General features: G+C 46.9%; 1 protein-coding gene across 1 annotated transcript in view; it reads right to left on the reverse strand.

Annotated features, from left to right (window-relative positions):
* Positions 1-24,036, reverse strand: part of ALDH8A1 (aldehyde dehydrogenase 8 family member A1) — a 46,495-nt gene extending 22,459 nt beyond the window's left edge. The window contains exons 1-5 of the mRNA XM_063919724.1: positions 23,861-24,036; positions 22,138-22,285; positions 7,583-7,738; positions 7,356-7,505; positions 4,384-4,640 (exon numbers count right to left, since the gene is read on the reverse strand). Coding sequence (XP_063775794.1) covers positions 4,384-4,640; positions 7,356-7,505; positions 7,583-7,738; positions 22,138-22,285; positions 23,861-23,998 — 849 coding nt within the window. The 5' untranslated portion in view covers positions 23,999-24,036. The remainder of the gene's footprint in view (positions 1-4,383; positions 4,641-7,355; positions 7,506-7,582; positions 7,739-22,137; positions 22,286-23,860) is intronic.
* Between the last annotated feature and the right edge of the window lie 1,519 nt (positions 24,037-25,555).

The following is a 25,555-nucleotide window of genomic DNA, read 5'->3' on the forward strand; positions in this document are numbered from 1 at the left end:
CAATTGAATCCGACGAAGCGGCTGTTGTTTTTGGGGATGATTCTGGACACGGAATTACAGAGAGTTTTTCTTCCAGAAGAGAAGGCTCTGGAAATTCAGAGTTTGTTAAAACAAATTCTGAAACCAGCGAGAAAATCAATTCATCAATGCACTCGGGTTGCTGGGCAAGATGGTGGCGGCCTATGAGGCCATTCAGTTTGGCAGATTCCATGCCAGAGTGTTTCAGTGGGACCTATTGGACAAGTGGTCCGGATCCTATCTGCACATGCAACGGAGAATAGTCCTATCCTCCAAGACCAGAATCTCACTCCTATGGTGGCTGCACAGTTCTCACCTCCTAGAGGGATGTAGGTTCGGGATCCAGGACTGGGTCCTAGTAACCACGGATGCGAGTCTCCGAGGCTGGGAAGCAATCACACAGGGGGAAACCTTCCAGAGAAGATGGTCAAGCCAGGAAGTTCGACTACACATAAACGTTCTGGAGTTAAGGGACATTTACAATGGCCTTCTTCAAGCGGAACGTCTTCTTCGCAACCTGCCCGTACTAATACAATATAACAGCAGTAGCGCACATAAACCGCCAGGGCGGAACAAAGAGCAGGGTGGCAATGGCAGAGGCCACAAAAGTTTTCCGCTGGGCGGAAAGACATACAAGCGCTCTGTCGGCAGTCTTCATTCCAGGAGTGGACAACTGGGAAGCAGACTTCCTCAGCAGACACGATCTCCATCCAGGAGAGTGGAGTCTTCATCAAGAGGTCTTCACAGAAGTGACAAATCTTTGGGGAATTCCTCAAATAGACATGATGGCGTCTCGCATCAACAAGAAACTTCAGAGATATTGTTCCAGGTCAAGGAACCCTCAAGCAATAGCGGTGGACGCGCTGGTAACACCATGGGTGTTTCAGTCGGTGTACGTGTTTCCTCCGCTTCCACTCATACCAAAGGTGCTAAAGATCATAAGAAGAACAAAGGTTCAAGTGATCTCCATTCCTCCGGACTGGCCAAGGCGGACTTGGTATCCAGATCTTCAGGAATTGCTCATAAGAGATCCCTGGCCTCTTCCTCTTTGAGAGGATCTGTTACAACAGGGGCCGCGCGTGTACCACGACTTACCGCGGCTACGTTTGACGGCTTGGTGGTTGAACGCCGGATCCTAGCCCGAAAGGGTGTTCCCAATGAAGTTATTCCCACACTTCTTCAGGCTAGGAAAGGAGTGACGTCTAAACATTATCACCGTATTTAGAGGAAATGTGTGTCTTGGTGTGAATCCAAGAAGGCTCCTATGTAAGAATTTCAGCTAGGGCGTTTTCTCAATTTCCTGCAAGCAGGTGTGGATGCGGGCCTAAAGTTAGGCTTGATTAAAGTACAAAGTTCGGCCTTATCGGTTTTCTTTCAAAAACAATTGGCCTCCCTTCCAGAAGTTCAGACTTTCGTGAAAGGAGTTTTGCACATCCAACCTCCATTTGTGCCTCCAGTGGCACCATGGGATCTTAACGTGGTGTTGTATTTTCTTCAAACACACTGGTTTGAACCTTTACAGAAGGTTGAGTTGAAATTTCTCACGTGGAAAGTGGTCATGCTGTTGACCTTGGCATCCGCAAGGCGGGTGTCTGAGTTAGCGGCTTTGTCTCACAAGAGTCCTTATTTAATCTTCCATGAAGATAGAGCGGAGTTGAGGACTCGTCAGCAATTTCTGCCGAAGGTGGTTTCATCGTTCCACATGAACCAGCCTATTGTGGTACCAGTGGCTATTGACGCCTTAGCGGAGTCGAAAGCCCTAGATGTTGTCAGGGACTTGAAGATTTATGTCGCCAGAACGGCTCAACTTAGGAAAACAGAGGCTCTGTTTATCCTGTATGCTGCCAACAAGATTGGAACACCTGCTTCCAAGCAGACTATTGCACGCTGGATCTGGAATACGATTCAGCATGCTCATTCTACGGCTGGATTGCCGTTACCGAAATCAGTAAAGGCCCACTCTACCAGGAAAGTGGGCTCTTCCTGGGCGGCTGCCCATGGAGTCTCGGCATTACAACTCTGCCGAGCAGCTACTTGGTCGGGTTCAAACCCTTTTGCGAAATTTTACAAGTTTGATACCCTGGCTGATGAGGACCTCATGTTTGGTCATTCGGTGCTGCAGAGTCATCCGCACTCTTCCGTCCGTTCTAGAGCTTTGGTATAAACCCCATGGTTCTTGAAGTGTCCCCAGCATCCTCTAGGACGTATGAGAAAATAGGATTTTAATACCTACCGGTAAATCCTTTTCTCTTAGTCCGTAGAGGATGCTGGGCGCCCGTCCCAGTGCGGACTCTATCTGCAGTTATTAGTTATGTTTACACACTGGTTGTGTTAGGTTGTAGTCAGCCTGTTGCTGATGTTGTTCTTGCCGTTGACTGGAGTTTTGTTAAATGCCATGTTGTACGGCGTGTTTGAGGTGTGAGCTGGTATGTGTCCCACCTTAGTTATCTATAAATCCTTTCCTCGAAAATGTCCGTCTCCCTGGGCACAGTTCCTATAACTGGAGTCTGGAGGAGGGGCATAGAGGGAGGAGCCAGTTCACAACCCTTAAAAGTCTTAAAGTGCCAATGTCTCCTGCGGATCCCGTCTATACCCCATGGTTCTTGAAGTGTCCCCAGCATCCTCTACGGACTAAGAGAAAAGGATTTACTGGTAGGTATTAAAATCCTATTTTTGCCTCGTTTTGGGATCCGAGGAAGGCGGAAATTCCCAAGCCTGACTCGGATCCCAGCTCGGATCGCAAAGTTCGGGGGGGTTCGGTTCCTCGGGAACCGAACCTGCTCATCCCTAGTTTTCTCCAGTTGCTAATGCCATAATCAGATGGCTTTAGCAGGCATATCCCAATGGAAAGAGGGATCTCTTCAGGACCCTGTGCCCCTTTTGTCCTAGATACTGTAAAATGGCTGCAGGTTGCGTACATTGGCCTCATGCCGCAGACCGTACATCCAAAATATACTGCAGTGCGTGCAGAGCAGTGCTAACTCATATATCTGCTACTTATGCCATCTTTCGGGCTATATATTTAAAAAGATACCATCAACTTTTGTGATCTCCTGCACATGCACAATCATTCTGCAGATTTCCCCCAAAATATGACCGCCAGTAGCAGCGATCTATTTATTAAACAGGTGTACTAATTAAAGATTTCTATCTCCACTTATAGCAGCAATACAGGTTTATTTCGTCATTGTGCTGTAATTTACCAGTCAAGTGTTCCTTTCTATGGAAAAACTCTACTCATCTGCGGCCTAGCACTATCAGCAAAGGGTCTCAATAAAGTTTAATTTACTTTCTTCCAATCATAGTGGAGCTATTGAGATGATAATAATAATAATAAATAAGTTCTGTTATGAATGGCAGACGGTATCCGGTCTCTAGGTCGTCAACTATTGGTCGTCAGTAACTAGGTCGACATGTTCTACGTCAAAAGGTCGACATGAGTTTTTCACATCTTTGTTCTTTTTTTGAACTTTTTCATACTTTACGATCCACATGGAGTACGATTGGGAACGCAACCCGAAGCATGGTGAGCGAACGCGGTGCACTAATTGGGGTTTCCGGTTACTGTACGGCAAAAAATGACACCAAAAAAGATTTATAAACTCATGTCGACCTTTTGACCTGTCGACCTAGACCATGTCGACCTAGAGACCCTGTCAACCTAGAATCGCTGTCGACCAATAGTGGTCGACCTAGACACTGTCGACCTAAGTCTTGTCAACCCAACCACATTACAGCAGAGTTGTGATATTAGAAATGATATGGGAATAAAGTAAGGGATGTAAATACATACATTTTTTGCATGCAGGGTTAATACTGGCTTATTTTTAACCTGCAATTTAGATTTCATCTCTCACATTCGAATCTCTCAGCACATTTTAAATGTGCCGCACCTGCAGAATCAGGCAGACTGCCACTAAGAGTGCCTGAGCCGGTGGAACTCGAACCGCAACTGCATTTCTAAAGGGGGCTACACACGGGAGATTTCTCCCGGAGACGTGTGCTGAGCGATCTATCACAGACTGCTCAGCACACATCTCTCCCCCCGCTCAGCACAGCGGGAAGCGCACAGGGACGCGCATCGCTGTCGCCGGCACCCCTACACACGGAGCGATGTGTTAATTTCTAAGCAATCTAGTCAGATTGCTTAGAAATTAAGTAAACATCGCTCCTTGTGTACCCCCCTTAGTTGTATCATTGTATCTGCACTGTAAGTAGTCTCTTGGTACACTAATACTGTTTTTATGCGCCTTACTGTAATGGGAATCAGCTTCTTACAAGACGCATGTGTTACAGCTGATATTGATGTGGCCAATACTATTGAATGTAAGCATTTGGAATATGAAATAGACACTTCTCTCTTACCTGATTGGAAAAACTTGACCTGACAGTGGTGTTGATACACTCGTCTAGGTTTGCATCTTCAAAGATGATAGCTGGGTTCTTTCCGCCAAGTTCCAATGATAATTTCTTGCAGTATGGTGCGCTCTTCTCTATAATGCGTTGGGCAGTCACAGTACTGCCAGTAAAGGAGATAATGGGCACATCGGGGTGACACACAAGCGCCTCTCCAGCTCTTGGGCCAATACCAAACACAATGTTTACAACACCTGGTGGGAGACCTAGAAGTAAGAGAATAAATGTTATATATACATACACACACACACACACACACACACACACACACACACCTGGGGTGTACTACGTTATGCCGGCTATCGGAATACGGGGTAAGCGCAAAAGAGCCCCTTGCGGTCATGGTGGCGTGCAACACTATTTATTCTCCCTCCAGGGGTGTCGTGTCGGTATACCGGCTGTCATGATCCCGGCGCCGGTATGCTGGGCACTGGGATCCTGACAGCCGGCATATCAAATGCCTCCCGTATATATATGGTCAGTAGAAAGTTTAGAATATAAATGTGCCCCAATCCTCAATATTCAGAGTATACCCTTGCTGCAACTCAATGAACTCTACGAAGATTCCAAAGACAAACATGCACCTCCTAGTGCTCTATGTACAATATATTCACTAGAGGTGGCCTGAACTGCACACCCTAGCTTCTTATAATGGGATGTGCTACCTTGGTGGTACTTAGTACTACAATATAGGAACAAGAGTGCAGGTGCACCATACACCATTACAATTATAACAACCATCATATCCGAGGATTTTGGCATATATTGGCCAATATATGAGCCTGCCCACCTACTTCACGGTGACCTCATCAGACAGGTCCCTAACATTATAAGGGTGTGCCCCTGGGGCGCAGTACACCACCAAAACACCCCAGGGCATCACACAAATGAGGGATAGAAGTGAGAAATCAGTGTTAGGCAAGTGAGAGAAGCTGCTGAGTGTTAGAAAGAGGACAGTAGTAAGGTGTCAGAATGTTAGGAAGTGAAGTTAGCTGATCAGTGTTACAAGTGTAAAATATGTGTGAAAAATGCTCCATAAATAAAAACAAACACAGGGTGATATAGGCGTTAGAAATAAGTATAAGGTGGTGATGCCCTAAAGTGTCCCAGCCAGAGCAATCCAAGGAGCCCCACACCCCAAAAGTTCTCCCCGGAAACTGTCTTTCTATATAATTGAAAGGATCTTACCTATTTTGTGCAGTCAGCATGTGCTAGTTCCCTGTTTAAAAGCCTGAGAGGCAGTGGGTGGGGTGCTAATCCAGAATGAGGGCGTCCCAAGAATATATTGTGGAGAGGTGGCCTGGACTGCACACCCTAGCTTCTTATAATGGGATGTGCTACCTTGCTGGGACTTAGCACTACAATATAGGAACAAGAGTGGAGGTGCACCATACATTATTAAAATTATAACCATCATCATATCCGAGGTTCTTGGCATATATTGGCCAATATATGAGTATGGTGCACCTGTACTCTTTATTTATTATTTATTTATTAACAGTTTCTTATATAGCGCAGCAAATTCCGTTGCACTTTACAATTTGAAATAACAATAATAAACTGGGTGATAACAGTCATAGAGGTAGGAAGGCCCTGCTCGCAAGCTTACAAGCTACTCTTGTTCCTATATTGTAGTACAATATATTCACCCATGTGAAAGTGAGGAAGTTTTATTGCCATTATTTGTGCCAAGACGAACCGTGTTGATAATCATGATTATCATCATACTCACTTATTATCTGCAGGATAATACTTTGAGAACTCAACCTGGAATCCAGTGTGCACTTTTCTCTGATGTAGATTACACTCAGATAAGAAGTGTTTATTTGTTATACATTGTACATGCATATTTGTTTTTGCATAATATATAGATATTATAGTTATATACTACACTATGATCTCTATTAAATTTGAGTGAATTTTTATGTGGCAAATGAAAATATCCATACTGACTCTGGAGGTGAAAATATCTGTATAAGAATTTGATAATGCTTCATTTAAGCATGTAGCCACAAAGATCACATTATGGATTATTATTTTCACAAGGGCGTGTATGTGCACATACAATAGTACGCTAGGTGGCACATTTTTGTCTTGAAAGCTGCCTTACTGTACATGGTTTCTAGTTGCTGATTGACAGAAATGTCTTATCATATATGGCGAATGTTTCCACCTCCATTCAATTCCTACTACATGATCCTGTCTGTCTGCACTATTCTTGCGCTGATCATGTCTGTCTGCCCTATATTTGCTCATCCTGTCTTTCTGCCCTATCCTTGCACCATACTTGCCTACCTGACCCTCTCCATGAGGGAGAAAATGCTCTGTTCCTGGACTTTCCTGGTAATGTATGATTGCCATCACCTGTGGTGAGCTAGTTAATTGATAAGAAAGGTGTTTCACCACAGGTGATGGCAATCATACATTACCAGGAAAGTCCAGGAACAGAGCATTTTCTCCCTCATGGAGAGGGTCAGGTAGGCAAGTATGCCTTGCACTGATCCTGATAGTAACCTGTGGAGAGTAAAGCGGAGCGAGACACTGAGCCCGAAGCGTGGCGAGCAAAGCAAGCCTGCGAAGGTACAGTGGTGCATAGACAAAACAAACAGAGAATGGATGAAACATTAACGTGCTGTAAGGGCAATAGAGAACTTCCGCCCTCTTCTGTGGTCACTTCCTGGTCCTTGTCACGAAGGGAAAATAGACACACAACCCGTGGGGATATTGTTTTGGCAATAAGATCACAAGACTCCTCCCAGAGAAAGAGCCACTCCCACAAATCACAGCTACCAGCTAATTTTGTCCCTCTCCAGAGTCTATCATTTTTCACCACAAACACACTTATCATTTATATATGGTCTTATTTGCAAAACATGGTCGAGTTATTGGTGCTATTAAACCAATATTTTACATGTAGTTACCTGATTCATTCAGGAGCTTGCACATCATCCATGCTGTGACTGAGGTCATCTCACTTGGTTTTGCCACAACTGTGTTCCCACTTGCAATAGCAGGCGCAATCTTCCAAGTCAGCAAGTACAAGGGCAGATTCCAGGGGCTGATTAAACCAGCTGAGAGGAACAGAGACAGTTAGCATAACTAATCTAATGTAATTGGTCCTGACCAACCTCTGCCTTGTAAACATTACCAACTCCAACAGGGGTGCGCACGGTGTAATGCATGCAGTTCAGGTGATCCATCTGTGTGCATTCCGTAGTATGGTGCAGGATGGAAGAGGCAAAGAATCGGAAGTTGTACGCTGCTCGTGGTATATCTATAGTCCGAGCAAATGTCACTGTTTTGCCTGAAAGGTAAGAAGATGATTTTTTTTCTAAATACACTGTAACTTACAAAGTGCATTAACCCAGAACTTCATTCCTGCAGTTCTCCAAGACATTGCTAATTTTCCAACCCTCGACAGAACTAGACACAAGTGTGCAATTTCAGAATTGACTGCAATCATTCACTCATTTTACAAGTCACTGTTCTGATCTTTCAGCTGTCAATTTGAGTATTATTGCAAGAAAAATCTTTGGTTTTTAAATATACATTGAACTGTTATGGCAGTAATGTTATAAGTCAGTAAGATACAGATGTGTGCTCATACACCTAGCCTTAATACGCCATGCGGCACGAGATGCCTTGCGTGAATGAGCCACGCTGAGTGGAGGCTCGCTTGCTTGAATATGCATCTTAATTGCAATGCACTGCGACAAAACCACTTCAAAGGACTACACTGATTAATTTGATATGTGACATTTGTATACCTGTGTGCGACTGAGGCTGACTCTGTACATATGCACAACGAAACTTGGCATGCAAAAAGCCACGTCCGCTGCATCATAGCACTGCATATACAGATACAGACTCAGTCGGGATTTGTCACATTGCAATTAAGACCCAGAGTTGAGAGAAAAAGACACTTGACACAAGGTTGATTGTCTCCAGTAGAAACTGAAGTGTACTTAGAGATGTATATGATATAAAAGCAGATTTAAACACTTTAATTTACCAAGATTTAATGTAGATATTTTCTATAAAACTACCACTGCATACTTTATTCAGAACATTTTGCCTTTATCTGTTTACCTCACTATAGGTCCAACTATATTGACAAAATAACATAATTTATGTGTATTCTCTCAGTCCTTAATTTATCTGTCCAGATTCCAAGCAATAATCCTTATGGGTGTTATACATGTTACCGGCAGTCAGGATGACAGCGGTCAGAAGACAGACAGTGGCATCCCAATGGAGAGAAACCTGATAGGGGGTAGATAAGAATACTTACCCTCCCCAAATATTACCTCCACCATCCCCCCCCCCCCCCCCCCCTTCCCAATCCCCCATTACCTAACCTCCCCTTCCCGCAGCCTAGACCTAATTCCTCCCGGTGGTGCCTAACCCCTTCCCTCCCTCCACGCAGCCTAACTCTAATCGTCCCCGGGGGTGCCTTAACCTAACCTCCCCCACCCCGCAGCAGGCTAACAGTATAGGGGGCCGCATACTTATGTTTGGGGTGTCGGGATACACGCATGGGCATTTTGGCTGGTGTCGTGTTCTGGCACCAGTATTTTGGCCTCGTGTCTGGAATCCGGAGCTGGGATTCTGACCGCCAGATCCAGATGACTCACTGACAGTCATCCACATTATTATCGCCAGCATGCCATGTAAACCCAATTACAACACAGACCACCAGCCACATTCACATACAAACCCTTCGTCAATACACAGGTAGCTACATTAGATCTCCTGGAAGCAAAAGACTATCTCCCCTTCACCTATTGGGAAAAGGAGCACAAATGCTATGTGTCTACATCCACTCTCCCTCTGTCACCTACAAATAAAACAGTCCTGTCACCTGGCTTACATTCTTCAAAGGAGCAGACATACTTTCTGAGTATCTGCAAGACTGAGTCTGGGTGAAGTGGCTGGCAAGGACTACTGTAGGTCACTTTTGACAGTAGTACGGGCTGACCGCCCGCACACACAACGATGCACCAATATATCTGTAGATATACTGGTCACTGGGTGTGCAGCAGGGCCGACACGATAGGTCTGTGAACGCCAGTTGTTCAATAGAATGGCTGATATATCGGCCAGTATGTACCCAGCTTAATCCATACATGCTAGTGTATACAGTACCTTGTGTACATACTGTACACAAATCCCCTCTAAATTGTGCCAGCATTCTCATTGCACACATTTGCATGGTTTCTGGGAAATGACATTATACAGGTTACATGTACAATTTTTATAAATACAGGTAAAACATCAAAGAATACCATTTAGAACAGGTACCTTTGAGAGGAAATGGCTGATCTACAGTACAAAGAAGGCAGAGGCGTAAGTACTGTACTGTTGTCTTTGGAAATACCCTGCTTATTTTATTCTAGTACATGTAGTGCAAACCTTCTTAGGTTTATGCAAACTCATTTCCTTTAGCATACAAGCAAACTTTCCCAGTTTGGGATTTGCAGGCAAACTTCGTTTGTTAATGACTCATTTTCTGCAAATATTTCTATAGCATCTTTACATTTGTTTGCAAATGAAGTGGTTTGTACTTTGTCTCAATAGTGATGAAAAAGTGTGTAACTCAATGCAAACTATAGTTTTGCCATCTCAACAAATTAAGTTTAATACAAATTCCCCGTAACCATTATTTTTGAGTAGTTGTCCACAGTAGGGGATGTCCGCCTAACAAAAGTTCCCAGCAGCACACTCTTCCTACTCAAGCAAGTCTGACCAACCTGTGGCTCTCCAGCTGTTGTGAAACTACAAGCCCCAGCATGCCTGGTCAAAGTTTTGCTATCAGGGAATTCTAAAACTGTGGCAGGGCATGCTGGGATTTGTAGTTCCACAGCAACTGGAGAGCCATAGGATGGCCAGGCCTGTACTAGACTAATTAACTCCTAACAAACTGTACTTAAATACTTAGGCTCCTATACATGGGATTTCTAAAGGTGCCATACTTGTTTAAAGTATATATCACATGGTTATGGATCAATGGGTCAACAGTAAGAAGGTATATACCAAATGGTCGACATGACAAAGGTCGACACATGAAAAGGTTGACACGAGTTTTTACTATTTCTCGAACGTCCTAGTGGATGCTGGGGACTCCGTAAGGACCATGGGGGGAATAGACGGGCTCCGCAGGAGACTGGGCACTCTAAGAAAGATTTAGTACTACTGGTGTGCACTGGCTCCTCCCTCTATGCCCCTCCTCCAGACCTCTGTTAGAATCTGTGCCCGGACCGAGCTGGGTGCGCATTAGTGAGCTCTCCTGAGCTTGCTAATAAGAAAGTATTTTAGTTAGGTTTTTTATTTTCAGAGAGCTTCTGCTGGCAACAGACTCTCTGCTACGTGGGACTGAGGGGAGAGAAGCAAACCTACTAACTGCGGCTAGGTTGCGCTTCTTAGGCTACTGGACACCATTGGCTCCAGAGGGATCGAACACAGGACCTGACCTTGTCGTCTGTTCCCGGAGCCGCGCCGCCGTCCCCCTCGCAGAGCCAGAAGACAGAAGCCGGCGGGTTGAAGCAAGAAGACGTCAAAATCGGAGGCAGAAGACTCCTGTCTTCATATGAGGTAGCGCACAGCACTGCAGCTGTGCGCCATTGCGCCCACACTAACCCACACACTCCGGTCACTGTAGGGTGCAGGGCGCAGGGGGGGCGCCCTGGGCAGCAATTAAGAACCTCCTGGCAAAAGCAGCATATATACAGTTGGACACTGTTATATGCATGAGCCCCCGCCATTATTTTTACACAATCACGGGACAGAAGCCCGCCGCTGAGGGGGCAGGGCCTTCTTCCTCAGCACTCACCAGCGCCATTTTCTCTCCACAGCTCCGCTCAGAGGAAGCTCCCCAGGCTCTCCCCTGCAGAAGCACGATAGAGAGGGTGAAAAAGAGAGGGGGGGCACATAAAATTGGCGTAAAAACAATATATACAGCAGCTACTGGGTTAACACTAAGTTACTGTGTGATTAATGGGTCATATAGCGCTGGGGTGTGTGCTGGCATACTCTCTCTCTGTCCCTCCAAAGGGCCTTGTGGGGGAACGGTCTTCAAATAGAGCATCCCCTGTGTGTGTGGTGTGTCGGTACGTGTGTGTCGACATGTCTGAAGTAAAAGGCTCCCCTAAGGAGGAGATAGAGCAAATATGTGTGTGAGAGGGTGTCTCCGTCGACAACGTCGACATCTGTTTAGATATGTGTAAGTGCTCAGGTGAATTTATTGCACAACAGATTAGAGAACAGACAGGAAATCTACCCATGTCTGTCCCTATGTCGCAGAGACCTTCAGAGTCTCACAATGCTCACTATCCAAAATAATAAACACTGATATCGACACGGAGTTTGACTCCAGTGTCGACTACGATAATGCAAAGTTACTGCCAAAATGGCAGAAAAGTATTCAATATATGATTATTGTAATAAAAGATGATTTGCATATCACTGATGACTCATCTGTCCCTGACACAAGGGTACACATGTTAAGGGGAAGAAAGCCGAGGTAAATTTCCCTCCTCTCATGAGGAAAAAGAGCGGGAATCTCCAGACAAGAGACTGCAGCTTCCCACAAAGAATTCTCAGGCAGTATCCTTTCCCCACTAGGGCCAGGATGTGATGGGAATCTTCCCCTAGGGTGTCACGTTTGCCCAGAAGGTAGCCCTAGCTATTCTCAGGGATCCTGCAGATAGCGTGCACATTCTGGTACACTACTCAGACCGGCGATTGTGTCAGCATGGGTTTATAGTGCTCTGGCAGCGTGGACAGGTACCTTATCATATCAGCAGAGATTGAGACCCTAGTATACATATACATATATATATGTATATATAGAGATATATATATATATTAAAGATGCTGTCTTAAGAGATATGTATATATAAAACATGCCCAAAGAGACATGAGTATACTGGGTCCTAGAGTCAAAGCTATGTCGATTTCTGCTTGACGTGTCCTGTAGAATATGCAATGGACAGATGATGCCGACTTAAGAGGCATATGGAAGGCTGAGGATTGTGTGGAGAAGGGTTCTCGGACCTGGTCTCCATAGCTATAGCTGGTAATTCTGATATTTTGCCTTATATTCCTGCACAGCCTAGGAAAGCACAACATTATCAAATGCAGCCTTTCGAATAAAGAAACAAGAAAGTCCGAGGTGCGTCCTTTCTTGCCAGAGGCGGGGGCAGAGGAAAGAAGCTGCACAACACAGCTAGTTCCCAGGAACAGAAGTCCTCCCCGGACTCTACAAAAATCCACCGCATGACGCTGGGGCTCCACAGGCGGAGCTAGGCCCGGTGGGGGCACGCCTTCGTAAGTTCAGCCACAAGTGGGTTCACTCCCTGTTAGATCCCTGGGCAATAGATATTGTGTCTCAGGGATACAAGCTTGACTTTGAGAAGATGCCCCCTCACCGACGGCCCTGCCGGCTTCCCCCCCACGAGAGGGAAACAGTGTTAACTGCAATTCACAAATTGTATCTTCAACAGGTGGTGGTCAAGGTTCCCCTCCTTCAATAAGGAGGGGGTTATTATTCGACCATGTTGTAGTCCCGAAACCAGACGGTTCGGTCAGACCCATATTAAATTTAAAATCCCTGAACATATACCTGAATAGGTTCAAGTTCAAGATGGAATCGCTAAGAGCGGTCATTGCAAGCTTGAAAGGGGGAGATTTTATGGTGACTTGGGACATAAAGGATGCATACCTTCATGTCCCCATTTATCCACCTCATCAGGCGTACCTCAGAATTGCGGTACGGGATTGTCATTACCAATTTCAGACGTTGCTGTTTGGTCTCTCCACGGCCTTGAGAATATTCACCAAGGTAATGGCGGAAATGATGGTGCTCCTGCGGAAGCAAGGTGTCACTATTATCACGTACTTGGACAATCTCCTCATAAAAGCGAGATCAACAGAGCAGTTGCTGAACAGCGTATCACTTACTCTGGAAGTGTAACGGCAACACGGCTGGATTCTATATATTCCAAAGTCGCAGTGGGTTCTTACAGCTCATCTGCCTCTCCTAGGTATGATCCTAGACACAGACCAGAAAAGGGTTTATCTCCCGATAGAGAGAGCTCAGGAGCTCGTGACATTGGTCAGGAATCTATTAAAACCAAAACAGGTGTCAGTGCATCACTGCACTCGAGTCCTGGGAAGGAGGGTGGCATCATACGAGGCCATTCCCTTCAGCAGGTTCCATACGAGGACCTTCCAATGGGACTTACTGGACAAGTGGTCTGGATCACATCTTCAGATGCATCGGTTAATCACCCTATCCCCCAGAGCCAGGGTGTCTCTCCTGTGGTGGCTGCAGAGTGCTCACCTTCTCGAAGGTCGCAGTTTCGGCATTCAGGACTGGGTCCTAATGACCACGGATGCAAGACTCCGAGGGTGGGGGGCAGTCACACAGGGAAGAAATTTCCAAGGGCTGTGGTCAAGGCAGGAGACTTGCCTTCACATCAATATCCTGGAACTAAGGGCCATATACAATGCCCTAAGTCAAGCGGAGGCCCTGCTTCGCGACCAACCGGTTCTGATTCAGTCAGACAATATCACCGCAGTGGCTCATGTAAACCGCCAAGGCGGCACAAGGAGCAGGGTGGCGATGGTAGAAGCCACCAGAATTCTTCGCTGGGCGGAGAATCACGTAAGCGCACTGTCAGCAGTGTTCATTCCGGGAGTGGACAACTGGGAAGCAGACTTCCTCAGCAGGCACGACCTCCACCCGGGAGAGTGGGGACTTCATCAAGAAGTCTTCGCGCAGATTGTAGGTCGGTGGGAACTGCCACAGGTGGACATGATGGCATCCCGCCTCAACAAAAAGCTACAGAGGTATTGCGCCAGGTCAAGAGACTCTCAGGCGATATCTGTAGACGCACTAGTGACACCGTGGATGTTCCAGTCGGTTTATGTGTTTCCTCCTCTTCCTCTCTTACCCAAGGTGCTGAGAATCATAAGGAAAAGAGTGAGAACAATACTCATTGTTCCGGATTGGCCAAGAAGGACTTGGTATCCAGAGCTGCAAGAAATGCTCACAGAGGACCCATGGCCTCTGCCTCTAGGGCAGGATCTGTTGCAGCAGGGACCTTGTATGTTTCAAGACTTACCGCAGCTGCGTTTGACGGCATGGCGGTTGGACGCTGAATCCTAGTAGAAAAAAGGGATTCCGGATGAGGTTATTCCTATGCTGATAAAGGCTAGGAAGGACGTGACGGCTAAACATTATCACCGTATACGGCGAAAATATGTTGCTGGGTGTGAGGCCAGGAATGCCTCTACAGAGGAATTCCAGCTGGGCCGTTTCCTTCACTTCCTACAGTCGGGAGTGACTTTGGGCCTAGAATTGGGGTCCATTAAGGTCCAGATTTCAGCCCTATCTATTTTCTTAAAAAAAAAAAAAATTGCTTCTCTACCTGAAGTTCAGACGTTTGTAAAGGGAGTGCTGCATATTTAGCCCCCTTTTGTGCCACCAGTGGCACCTTGGGATCTTAACGTGGTGTTGAGTTTCCTGAAATCTCACTGGTTTGAGCCGCTTAAGACCGTGGAGTTAAAATATCTCACGTGGAAAGTGGTCATGCTATTGGCCTTAGCTTCGGCTAGGCGTGTGTCAGAATTGGCGGCTTTTGTCATGTAAAAGCCCCTATCTGGTTTTCCATATGGACAGGGCAGAATTACGGACTCGTCCGCAATTTCTGCCAAAGGTGGTGTCATCTTTTCATATGAACCAACCTATTGTGGTGCCTGCGGCTACTCGTGACTTGGAGGATTCCAAGTTACTAGATGTAGTCAGGGCTTTGAAGATTTATGTAGCCAGAACGGCTGGAGTCAGGAAAACTGACTCGCTGTTTATCCTGTATGCATCCAACAAGCTGGGTGCTCCTGCTTCAAAGCAAACTATTGCTCGCTGGATCTGTAACACGATTCAGCAGGCTCATTCTGCGGCTGGCTTGCCGCCTCCAAAATCAGTAAAAGCCCATTCCACAAGGAAGGTGGGCTCTTCTTGGGCGGCTGCCCGAGGGGTCTCGGCATTACAGCTTTGCCGAGCAGCTACTTGGTCGGGTTCAAACACTTTTGCAGAGTTCTGCAGGTTTTATACCCTGGCTGAGGAGGACCTTGTGTTTGCTCATTCGGTGCTGCAGAGTCATCCGCACTCTCCCGTCCGTTTGGGAGCTGTGGTATAATCCCCATGGTCCTTACGGAGTCCCCAGCATCCACTAGGACGTTAGAGAAAATAAGATTTTACTCATCGGTAAATCTATTTCTCGTAGTCCGTAGTGGATGCTGGGCGCCCGTCCCAAGTGCGGACTTCTTCTGCAATACTTGTATATAGTTATTGCTTAAATAAGGGTTATGTTATGGTTGCATCAGGTTTGTATGATGCTCTGTTGTTGTTCATACTGTTGACTGGGTATGGTTATCACAAGTTATACGGTGTGATTGGTGTGGCTGGTATGAGTCTTACCCTGGATTCCAAAATCCTTTCCTTGTAATGTCAGCTCTTCCGGGCACAGTTTCCTTAACTGAGGTCTGGAGGAGGGACATAGAGGGAGGAGCCAGTGCACACCAGGTAGTACCAAATCTTTCTTAGAGTGCCCAGTCTCCTGCGGAGCCCGTCTATTCCCCCCATGGTCCTTACGGAGTCCCCAGCATCCACTACGGACTACGAGAAATAGATTTACCGGTGAGTAAAATCTTATTTTTTTTGTGTAAAAAATTCTCTTTCAGCACGTGGGTCCCCAATTACTGCACCATAGCCCCATGGGTGGCTTGCTACTCCCAATTGTTGTCCACGTGGATGTTAAAGTATGAAAAGTGCTGGAATTAAAAGAAAATAACAAAAATAACCTCAATGTCGACCTTTTCATGTGTTGACCATTGACATGCCGACCTTTGACCACATCGACCATATGCATGTCGACCATTCGGTGACCCAGCAGTGGTAAGTTTCAACTCTACAAAAGTAGTGGTGAGAAGATATGCATGGCAGCTGATGTTTGGACCAGCTGTCTCCTCCCTGGAGCAATGATGAATTGCTTCCGGCACCCATGGTCAATGAAAAACTTTAGCATAATGAATAGGCCCCAAAAACCTACAAAACCTTATATAAAGTGACTGAAAAATAAATACATGTGAATACGTGCGCTGCAAGAATATTTGACCGTGCAGAGGAAAAACTTGCTGAGGTTTCTATGTACGTAAATCCCAACATGTGTTCATTGTTATAAAAGTGCTAGGAAAGTAGGAAACCTGTGAAAGTTGTTATAAAGTTGTGTACTTAAATCAGTTCTAAATACAGTAGATGTGATCTCTTGTTTCTGGTGATTATGAAGGGACATGTGCTTAGGTGTGCGCAGGGGGGGTGCCTGGTGCGCACAGGCACCCCCTAATGTCTGGCACCCCGATCTCACATGCCTGATGCAGCGATTGCCGAGCAGGCTGATTACTGTCCCCTCTGCGCTCCACCCTGTCAGGATTGCATTACTGACCAGACGCCTGGGTTAATCAAGGGTGCCACTGACACCGGCTTTCAAATTCCCAGCTCCACCTCCATGTACAAAAACAGCGTTATGTGACATGATTATGTCATGCTGCTCGCACGCCCACCCGTCACACCCGCCACAAGCCCACCTCTCTCCTTCTATGCTATGCCAATGCCAGCCACTGATGAGGATCAGCATGCAGCCAGCGTTCCTCTTAGGAAGGCAAATTCAATACTGGCAGGCGGTCGGCAGCAGCATTGACAGGCTGAGGGGGAGCAGTGTAATTGCAGTGAGTGCCATCAGGGGTGTTTGGTGCACACCACAACATCTGACAATGTATCTGCTTTATTAGGCTTGGTACAAAGGTGGATATTTTATATACATTGACCATCAATAGTTGGTGCTAGACACGGCCAAAAGGCGGTGCTAGACACACCCCTCCGACGGTGCACCCCCTAATAAAATGTGCTGCGCACGCCAGTGGCACATGTGTGAGGATTCATCAAGGACCTCAATTAGACCTACATTTGCACTTGCCTGTATCGCTTCGGTCTTGTAAAGCTAGAGCAGGGATGCCATATTGGGCATACTCAGAAGAGTAAATGGTTACAGATGGGGTGAACGTAAGGTGGAAGGAATCTGAAAAACAAAAATAAAAACCTACCCAGACGCCATCAGAGTGAAAAACACCCCAAAAGCCTGACCCTGATCGCCAACCCCAAGCAACACCCTAGCCTTAAGTGCACTTTTTTGATAATGAAAGGTAGTTATAGGCAGGAGGAAAGGCGTACCTTCTGATTGGGCGAGCAGAAGGTAATTTCATGTGTGTTTGCCGCCGGTACAGTTCCTATCACTGTGTATGTAGCTGCAACCTGACCACAGCTAGTCATTTCAAAATCCGATTCCATTTTAAATATAGGAGATTTAGTGGTCTGTGTATGAAGCCTTGGAGAGTGATACAGTGGATAAAAGATAAAGTACCAGCCAACCAGCTCCTGACTGCCATCTCACAGGCTGTGTTTGAAAAATGATAGTTGATGGGATGGTACTTTATCTCTCTCCAAGGCTCAGTACCTAGACCCCTTGTTTTGTTTTTACCACCTATACTCGCTTTATTTCAACATAACAACCAGCCAGTGCCGTTTCTAGGGGCGGGCGAGCCGTGCAACTGCACGGGGCGCCCGCCGCGGCACTTAGTTACTCCTTCTTGCCTCTCCCGAGCGCTCCTGCTCGGGGGGCGGAGTTTCGCGGAATGACGCGTTGCGTCGTGACGTCACGACGCAAACGCGTCATTCCGCAAAGCCCCGCCCCCCGAGCAGGAGCGCTCGGGAGAGGCGAGAAGGAGAAGCAAGAAGGAGGAGGCGGCCGGCGCGGGACGTGAGGCGGCGGGACCGAAGAGCGGGAAGACGTAAGTATTCTCTCTCTCTCCCCCCCTCTCCCCCTTCCTTCTCCTCAGCTTGAAACCTGCCTGCCGCACTGTGTAAAATGGGGGCACCTGCCTATGGGGATACCTGCCTGCCACACTGTGTAATATGGGGGCACCTGCCTATGGGGATACCTGCCTGCCACACTGTGTAATATGGGGGCACCTGCCTATGGGGATACCTGCCTGCCACACTGTGTAATATGGGGGCACCTGCCTATGGGGATACCTGCCTGCCACACTGTGTAATATGGGGGCACCTGCCTGCGTACTGTGTAATATGGGGGCACCTGCCTGCGTACTGTGTAATATGGGGGCACCTGCCTGCGTACTGTGTAATATGGGGGCATCTGCCTGCGTACTGTGTAATATGGGGGCACCTGCCTGCGTACTGTGTAATATGGGGGCACCTGCCTGCGTACTGTGTAATATGGGGGCACCTGCCTGCGTACTGTGTAATATGGGGGCATCTGCCTGCGTACTGTGTAATATGGGGGCACCTACCTGCGTACTGTGTAATATGGGGGCACCTGCCTGCGTACTGTGTAATATGGGGGCACCTACCTGCGTACTGTGTAATATCTGGGCATCTGCCTGCGTACTGTGTAATATGGGGGCACCTGCCTGCGTACTGTGTAATATGGGGGCACCTGCCTGCGTACTGTGTAATATGGGGGCACCTGCCTGCGTACTGTGTAATATGGGGGCACCTGCCTGCGTACTGTGTAATATGGGGGCACCTGCCTGCGTACTGTGTAATATGGGGGCACCTACCTGCGTACTGTGTAATATGGGGGCATCTGCCTGCGTACTGTGTAATATGGGGGCATCTGCCTGCGTACTGTGTAATATGGGGGCACCTGCCTGCGTACTGTGTAATATGGGGACATCTGCCTGCGTACTGTGTAATATGGGGGCATCTGCCTGCGTACTGTGTAATATGGGGGCACCTGCCTGCGTACTGTGTAATATGGGGGCACCTACCTGCGTACTGTGTAATATGGGGGCATCTGCCTGCGTACTGTGTAATATGGGGGAACCTGCCTGCGTACTGTGTAATATGGGGGCATCTGCCTGCGTACTGTGTAATATGGGGGCATCTGCCTGCGTACTGTGTAATATGGGGGCATCTGCCTGCGTACTGTGTAATATGGGGGCACCTACCTGCGTACTGTGTAATATGGGGGCATCTGCCTGCGTACTGTGTAATATGGGGGCATCTGCCTGCGTACTGTGTAATATGGGGGCATCTGCCTGCGTACTGTGTAATATGGGGGCATCTGCCTGCGTACTGTGTAATATGGGGGCACCTGCCTGCGTACTGTGTAAAATGGGGATATCTGCCTGCCGTGCTGTGTAAAATGGGGATATCTGCCTGCCGTGCTGTGTAAAATGGGGATATCTGCCTGCCGTGCTGTGTAAAATGGGGATATCTGCCTGCCGCGCTGTGTAAAATGGGGATACCTGCCTGCTGCACTTTGTAAAATGGGGATACCTGCCTGCGTACTGAGTAAAATGGGGGCACCTGCCTGCATACTGTGTAAAATGGGGATACCAGCCTTCCGTGCTGTGTAAAATGGGGACACCTGCCTGCCGCGCTGTGTAAAATGGGGACACCTGCCTGCCGCGCTGTGTAATATGGGGACACTTGCCTGCTGTAATGTGTAAAAAGGGGACATTTTTATTTTTTCCGTACTGTGGTGGGTGTGATGATATCAGATGAGGCCATGCCCACTTTAATGAGACCACGCCCATTTTAATCAGGCCACACACCCTTGTCGGGAGCGCGCGCGCCTACGGCGCGCGCATGCTTTTTCTTTTTATGGCTATATGGGGGGGCACACTTTTTTTTTTTTTTTTAGAGCAATAGGGGGGGGGGGGCGCATTTTGAAATCTCGCACTGGGAGCCAAATTGTCTAGAAACGGCCCTGCAACCAGCTATGGTTAAGGAATAATAACATGGCCAGTGAAAGCCCTGGGGTTCCCCAGCCCCTGCTGATTGTTAGGAGGTGGATGCAGCTTCCTTGGCTTCTTACACTGTCAATGTGGTGCTTGGCTGTGACATTGTGTGATACTGACAAGAAGAAGCAGCAGCAGCGACTTCACATGTATGACACTACTGACTGATTCTCCTTCATCTCGGTGAGCTGCACCCTGTAAGGGGACGCCATGGGGGAAACAAAATTGTTGGATAAGTATATTTCATGTATTAAGTGCCCCCTAACCACCACTGCTGATAGCAGGCACAATGATGGAGAATGAAAGTATGAACAATGATTTGTGCAAGGAGACAAAAGCCAGCTGGGTTTTGCCTTCACTTTATCTGCTAACCCTCCAAAATCTGGAGACGTTCTGAATCCTACTCTACATCTCCCCCGATAAGTGCTTACATCACATTTTATTGCAGTTTGGTTCATTTCTTTACCTATTGTAAAAGCATCCATGTATACAGGGTATAGCTGTGAATGTAAGCAAAAAGAGAAGCTATTAACAGAAAGATAAATATCTCTAACCCTTGCTTTAGATCAGGGGTGGGGAACCTCAGGCCGTATAAGGCCCGCAGAGCCACTTGATCCGGCCCGGCCAGGCTCACCCAGCCGGGTGCCCGCTGAGATTTTGTTACTAGTGGGCCCCTGGCTTCTTACCCTCAGTAGCAGCCGGAGGCAGGAGCTCACTCCTGAGCTCCGGCTTCCAGCTCTGGCAGTGTGCGTGTGCTGCTGTGCGGTGTTATGGGAGAGATGTCATGACTTCTCTCCCATAGTTCTAGGAGCAAACGGCCAGGCGGAGGGCAACGGTCCGGAAGCAGGAGCGGGGCTGGTGAGTATTGTGGTTTTTTGTTTCTTTTAATGTGTGTGTGTAAGCGTCGCTACTAGGGGGCATATCTAATGGGGCATAACAACGGACTGGTGGCATATCTAATGGGGCATAACAAGTGACTGGGGGCATACTTACTGGAGGCATATCTACTGGGGCATAATAACTGACCGGGGGTATATATACTGGGGGCATAACAACTGACTGGTGGCATATCTAATGGGGCATAACAAGTGACGGGGTATATCTAATGGGGCATAACAAGTGACGGGGTATATCTAATGGGGCATAACAAGTGACGGGGTATATCTAATGGGGCATAACAAGTGACTGGGGGCATACTTACTGGGGGCAAATCTACTGGAGCATAACAACTGACTGGGGGTATATCTACTGGGGGCATAACTACTGACTGGGGGCATATCTACTGGGGGCAGGCTAATTTTTAAGTTAATAATTTTTGTATGGCTCCCGAAGGATTTTTATAAATATCCAAATGGCCCTTGGTAGAAAAAAGGTTCCCCACCACTGCTTTAGATAGAGGGTGGAGCACAATAGAAGCCTAATACAGGACCCCAGCATTAATTACCAAACTGTGATTTCGATATAGGGATGAACATTACATTGTTCACCATTGATTGACGGAAACAATAGATGAAAAACCATTGATGATTTGAAACATCGAATGGGGCATAAGTGTGAACCTGTAACCGAGGTGGACAAATCAGAGAGGGCAGGGCTAAGGGACATCTTGCAGGAGCAGCTAAACAACATTCAGTTAAAAAAACAAAACAAAAAAACCCGGTCACATTGGTACTCTGCCAAACAATCAATGTTTGATAAACATCTATGGTGATGTCCATCCCCACTTTGAAATATGAGCCAGGACATAACTGTAGAGAGGCATTATTGAATCTTTCAGACATGCAATGTTATACTAATGGGAATGAGGGAAGTCCTCCAGGTCACCTTGGTCTTTAGATTCGGCTTGTGCAAATTCCTCCATGTGGCTCTCAATAAGGTCAGCCAACTTATTCATGACAGCAGATCTATCCTGGGGGCTCCAGGAGGACCAGATGGGAAATGCAGCTTTGGCAGCACTGACCGCAGCATTGACCTTGAGAAAAACAGCATTGTCACTGCTGCACATTAATAGGCATATATGGTTATAGCCTTAGTATGATAATTGACCAATGGGCCTAATAAGCAAATTTCTTAATGTAAAATAACATACAATTTATCACAATGGATGATATGTTAGATAAAGGTAAAGTCTCATCATTCTACTTGTTGGTTCTTTTTATGGAATATACTGTATATACAGTACTATATATACAGTATAATAACAGCAATATGAATAAATTCCTAATATTTCTATATAACCGACAATAAACTTAAGTCTGAGGGGAAAAAATAATGATTCCATGTTATAGTAAATGTTCTAGATAAACCAGGACATATGGGGAATATAACTGTAATTTTTCCATCTTATAATACAATTATTTTCATTCATTGCAATCCTAGTATCTGAAAGCAATTTTGCCACAAGTGGAGGGCCAGACTGGATTGCAGTGATCTAACATGATCAGAACGCATTGGGAATTGGCTGCATGTGCTACATCTTACTATGGTGGTCATTCCGAGTTGATCGCTAGCTGCTTTCATTCGCAGCGCATCGTATGGGGTGCAATGCGCACGCGCGATGTACTTTCACAACAGCCGATGCAGTTTCACACAAGGTCTAGCGACGCTTTTCAGTCACACTGCTGGCCGCAGAGTGATTGACAGGAAGTGGGTGTTTCTGGGAGGTAACTGATCGTTTTCGGGGAGTGTGTGGAAAAACGCAGGCGTGTCAGATACAAACGCAGGCGTGCCTGGGGTAACGCAGGCGTGGCTAGCCGAACGCAGGGCGTGCTCGTGATGTCAAAACAGGAACTAAATAGTCTGCAGTGGTCACAAGCTAAGAGTAGGTCTGGAGCTACTCTGAAGGTGCACAAAATTATTTTGTAGCCGTCCTGCGTTCCTTTCGTTCGCACTTCTGCTAAGCTAAGATACACTCCCAGAGGGCGGAGGCTTAGCGTTTGCACGGCTGCTAAAAGCAGCTAGCGAGTGAACAACTCGGAATGAGGGCCAATGTAAGAGTCATCTGATCACTGCATAACTTGTGGACAATAGAGCATACACAGTTTCTATTCGAAAGGTCTTTTTATGATTGATGACAGGGGCTATACAGTGGTTGGTCAACCCTGCATACTAAACCTTACTTGACATCAGTCTAGAATTTGTCTGCCTTGCAGTTTCAGTGCTGAACTCTCCGGGTGCCCCTACTTTGTAATGCACTGCAGTCAGACAGTACAATTTACGAAACACACTGGATGTGCAGTACAAGATGCCTTCATTTGATACAGTACAATGCAGCATGTGATTGATTCCATGGGGATGGGTGATCACAAGTTGTTTTAATGCTTCCAAATATTCATTTTAAGCTAACTACACATATTGAGTACAAGATAAACAGATTTGGTGCTGTAACTTTATCTACTGTTTAAATTAGTGGAAGTTGTCAAATTCCTTTCTCTTGCACTGAAAAATCCAACATGTACTGTATACAGATCTGCTTATTTAGCGTTTAGACAATATATACTGTATGCAGATGAAGACACCCCCTATGATCACAAGACATCCTCCTTACCTCTTCATTGCTACTGTCTGGCACTCTGCAGTAGATTTCACCTATGGAAGGATCATATGAATTGATGTAGGCTTTACTTGGAACAAATGTCCCACCAATGTAATTTTGAAGCTCTAGAAGAGTCTTTTTTCCCTCCATGTTAGCAGCAGAGAGCCGTGTTCTAGTTTCAATACTTTAAAACAGGCAGAGTAAACTGGAGTTTGGACTATGCAACATACCCAAGTTACTGTAACTCCACCCCATTCTGCAAATATTCAACCTCTGCAAATACAGTTAGTTGTACCTTCCACTGAAATCATGCCTGTTGAAAACATAACGGTCTGTGATAAATGCATACTTCAGAAATCAAGGTGTGATTAAATGGTTGCAAATTGTTCTATTACAAAAAAATAAAATGTGGAAAATGTTTGTATGCCTGCACAAAGTAAAAACATTTGTAATTAAAAACAATATGCACTGAGATACAGTAGGTGATGCCCAAAAGAGGCCGAATTTTTCTTACGTCCTAGAGGATGCTGGGGTCCACATTAGTACCATGGTGTATAGACAGGTCCACTAGGAGCCATTGGCACTTTAAGAGTTTGAGAGTGTGGGCTGGCTCCTCCCTCTATGTCCCTCCTACCAGACTCAGTTTAGAAAATGTGCCCGGAGGAGCCGGTCACAGCTAGGGCCTCCCTGCTTTGTGGGACTAAGGGGGGGAGCAGTGTCCGCCCTGCGGAGTCTGAGCCACTATCTCCGCTGACAGGACACTGAGCTCCTGAGGGGATCGAACGTTCCCAGCCACAGGTGATCGCTCACCTCGGCAGCATGCCGCCACCCTCTTACAGAGCCATAAGATCAGTGGCGAGTCAGTCTCCAGCCCCCCCTAGCAAGCGGGGAGCCGGTGTGAAAATGGCGGCAACAGGGTATGGAGCGCAGTACTAACTGCGCTCCGGGGCTCAGCGATACATAGTGTGGCGCTGAGGGGAGCCCTGAGCCAGCGCCTACACCCTACACTGACCTCTAAGCCTGTCAGGGTCCCAGGATCGCTGCCAGCATGATTCCTCAGGCCAGTATAATCTCCAGTAGAGCGGGAAGACAGTGCCATTAAGGGGGCGGAGCTTCTCCTCAGAGCGGATACAGCAGCGTTCAGCGCCATTTTCCTGCCTGCAGAAACTCTGTCAGTGAAGAGCAGTCCCTCCATATCAACTCCAGCTATCTCTTACGGTACCAGGGGGTTGTAGAAAGGGGGAGGGGGGGGGCTGTGTACAGACTGTGTAACCTATTAAGGTGCATAGTCAGCGCTGGTTGGGGTCTCCCTATACCTTGAAAGCGCTGTGTGTGGGTTGGCTCCAATCTCTGTGTCTCTCTTGCCATTCTTCGGGGTGAAACTCTGTCTATCCGTGTGTGTGTGTGTGTGTGTGTGTGTGTGTGTGTGTGTGTGTGTGTGTGGAGTGTTTGGGGTCTCCATTTAGCTATGTCCAGGGAATCTGTGTCATATGCTGCAGAGGATGTGTCCACTCGGGATGATCTCATTCCATGTAATCAGGATTGTACTGTTTTAGCGCAGATACCAGCAAGAGAGCCTGAATGGTAATCCTCTATCAAATCTATGATTTATCAGATTTTTACTAGGGTTGCACAGAATGAATCTGCAACTCAGGTTTTACAGAACTCTTTGGCAGTTTGGTCCGGTTCTGTTACCTCAGGGCCCCC

The sequence above is a fragment of the Pseudophryne corroboree genome, chromosome 4 (assembly GCF_028390025.1).
Source record: "Pseudophryne corroboree isolate aPseCor3 chromosome 4, aPseCor3.hap2, whole genome shotgun sequence".
NCBI classification, from domain to species: Eukaryota; Metazoa; Chordata; class Amphibia; order Anura; family Myobatrachidae; genus Pseudophryne; species Pseudophryne corroboree.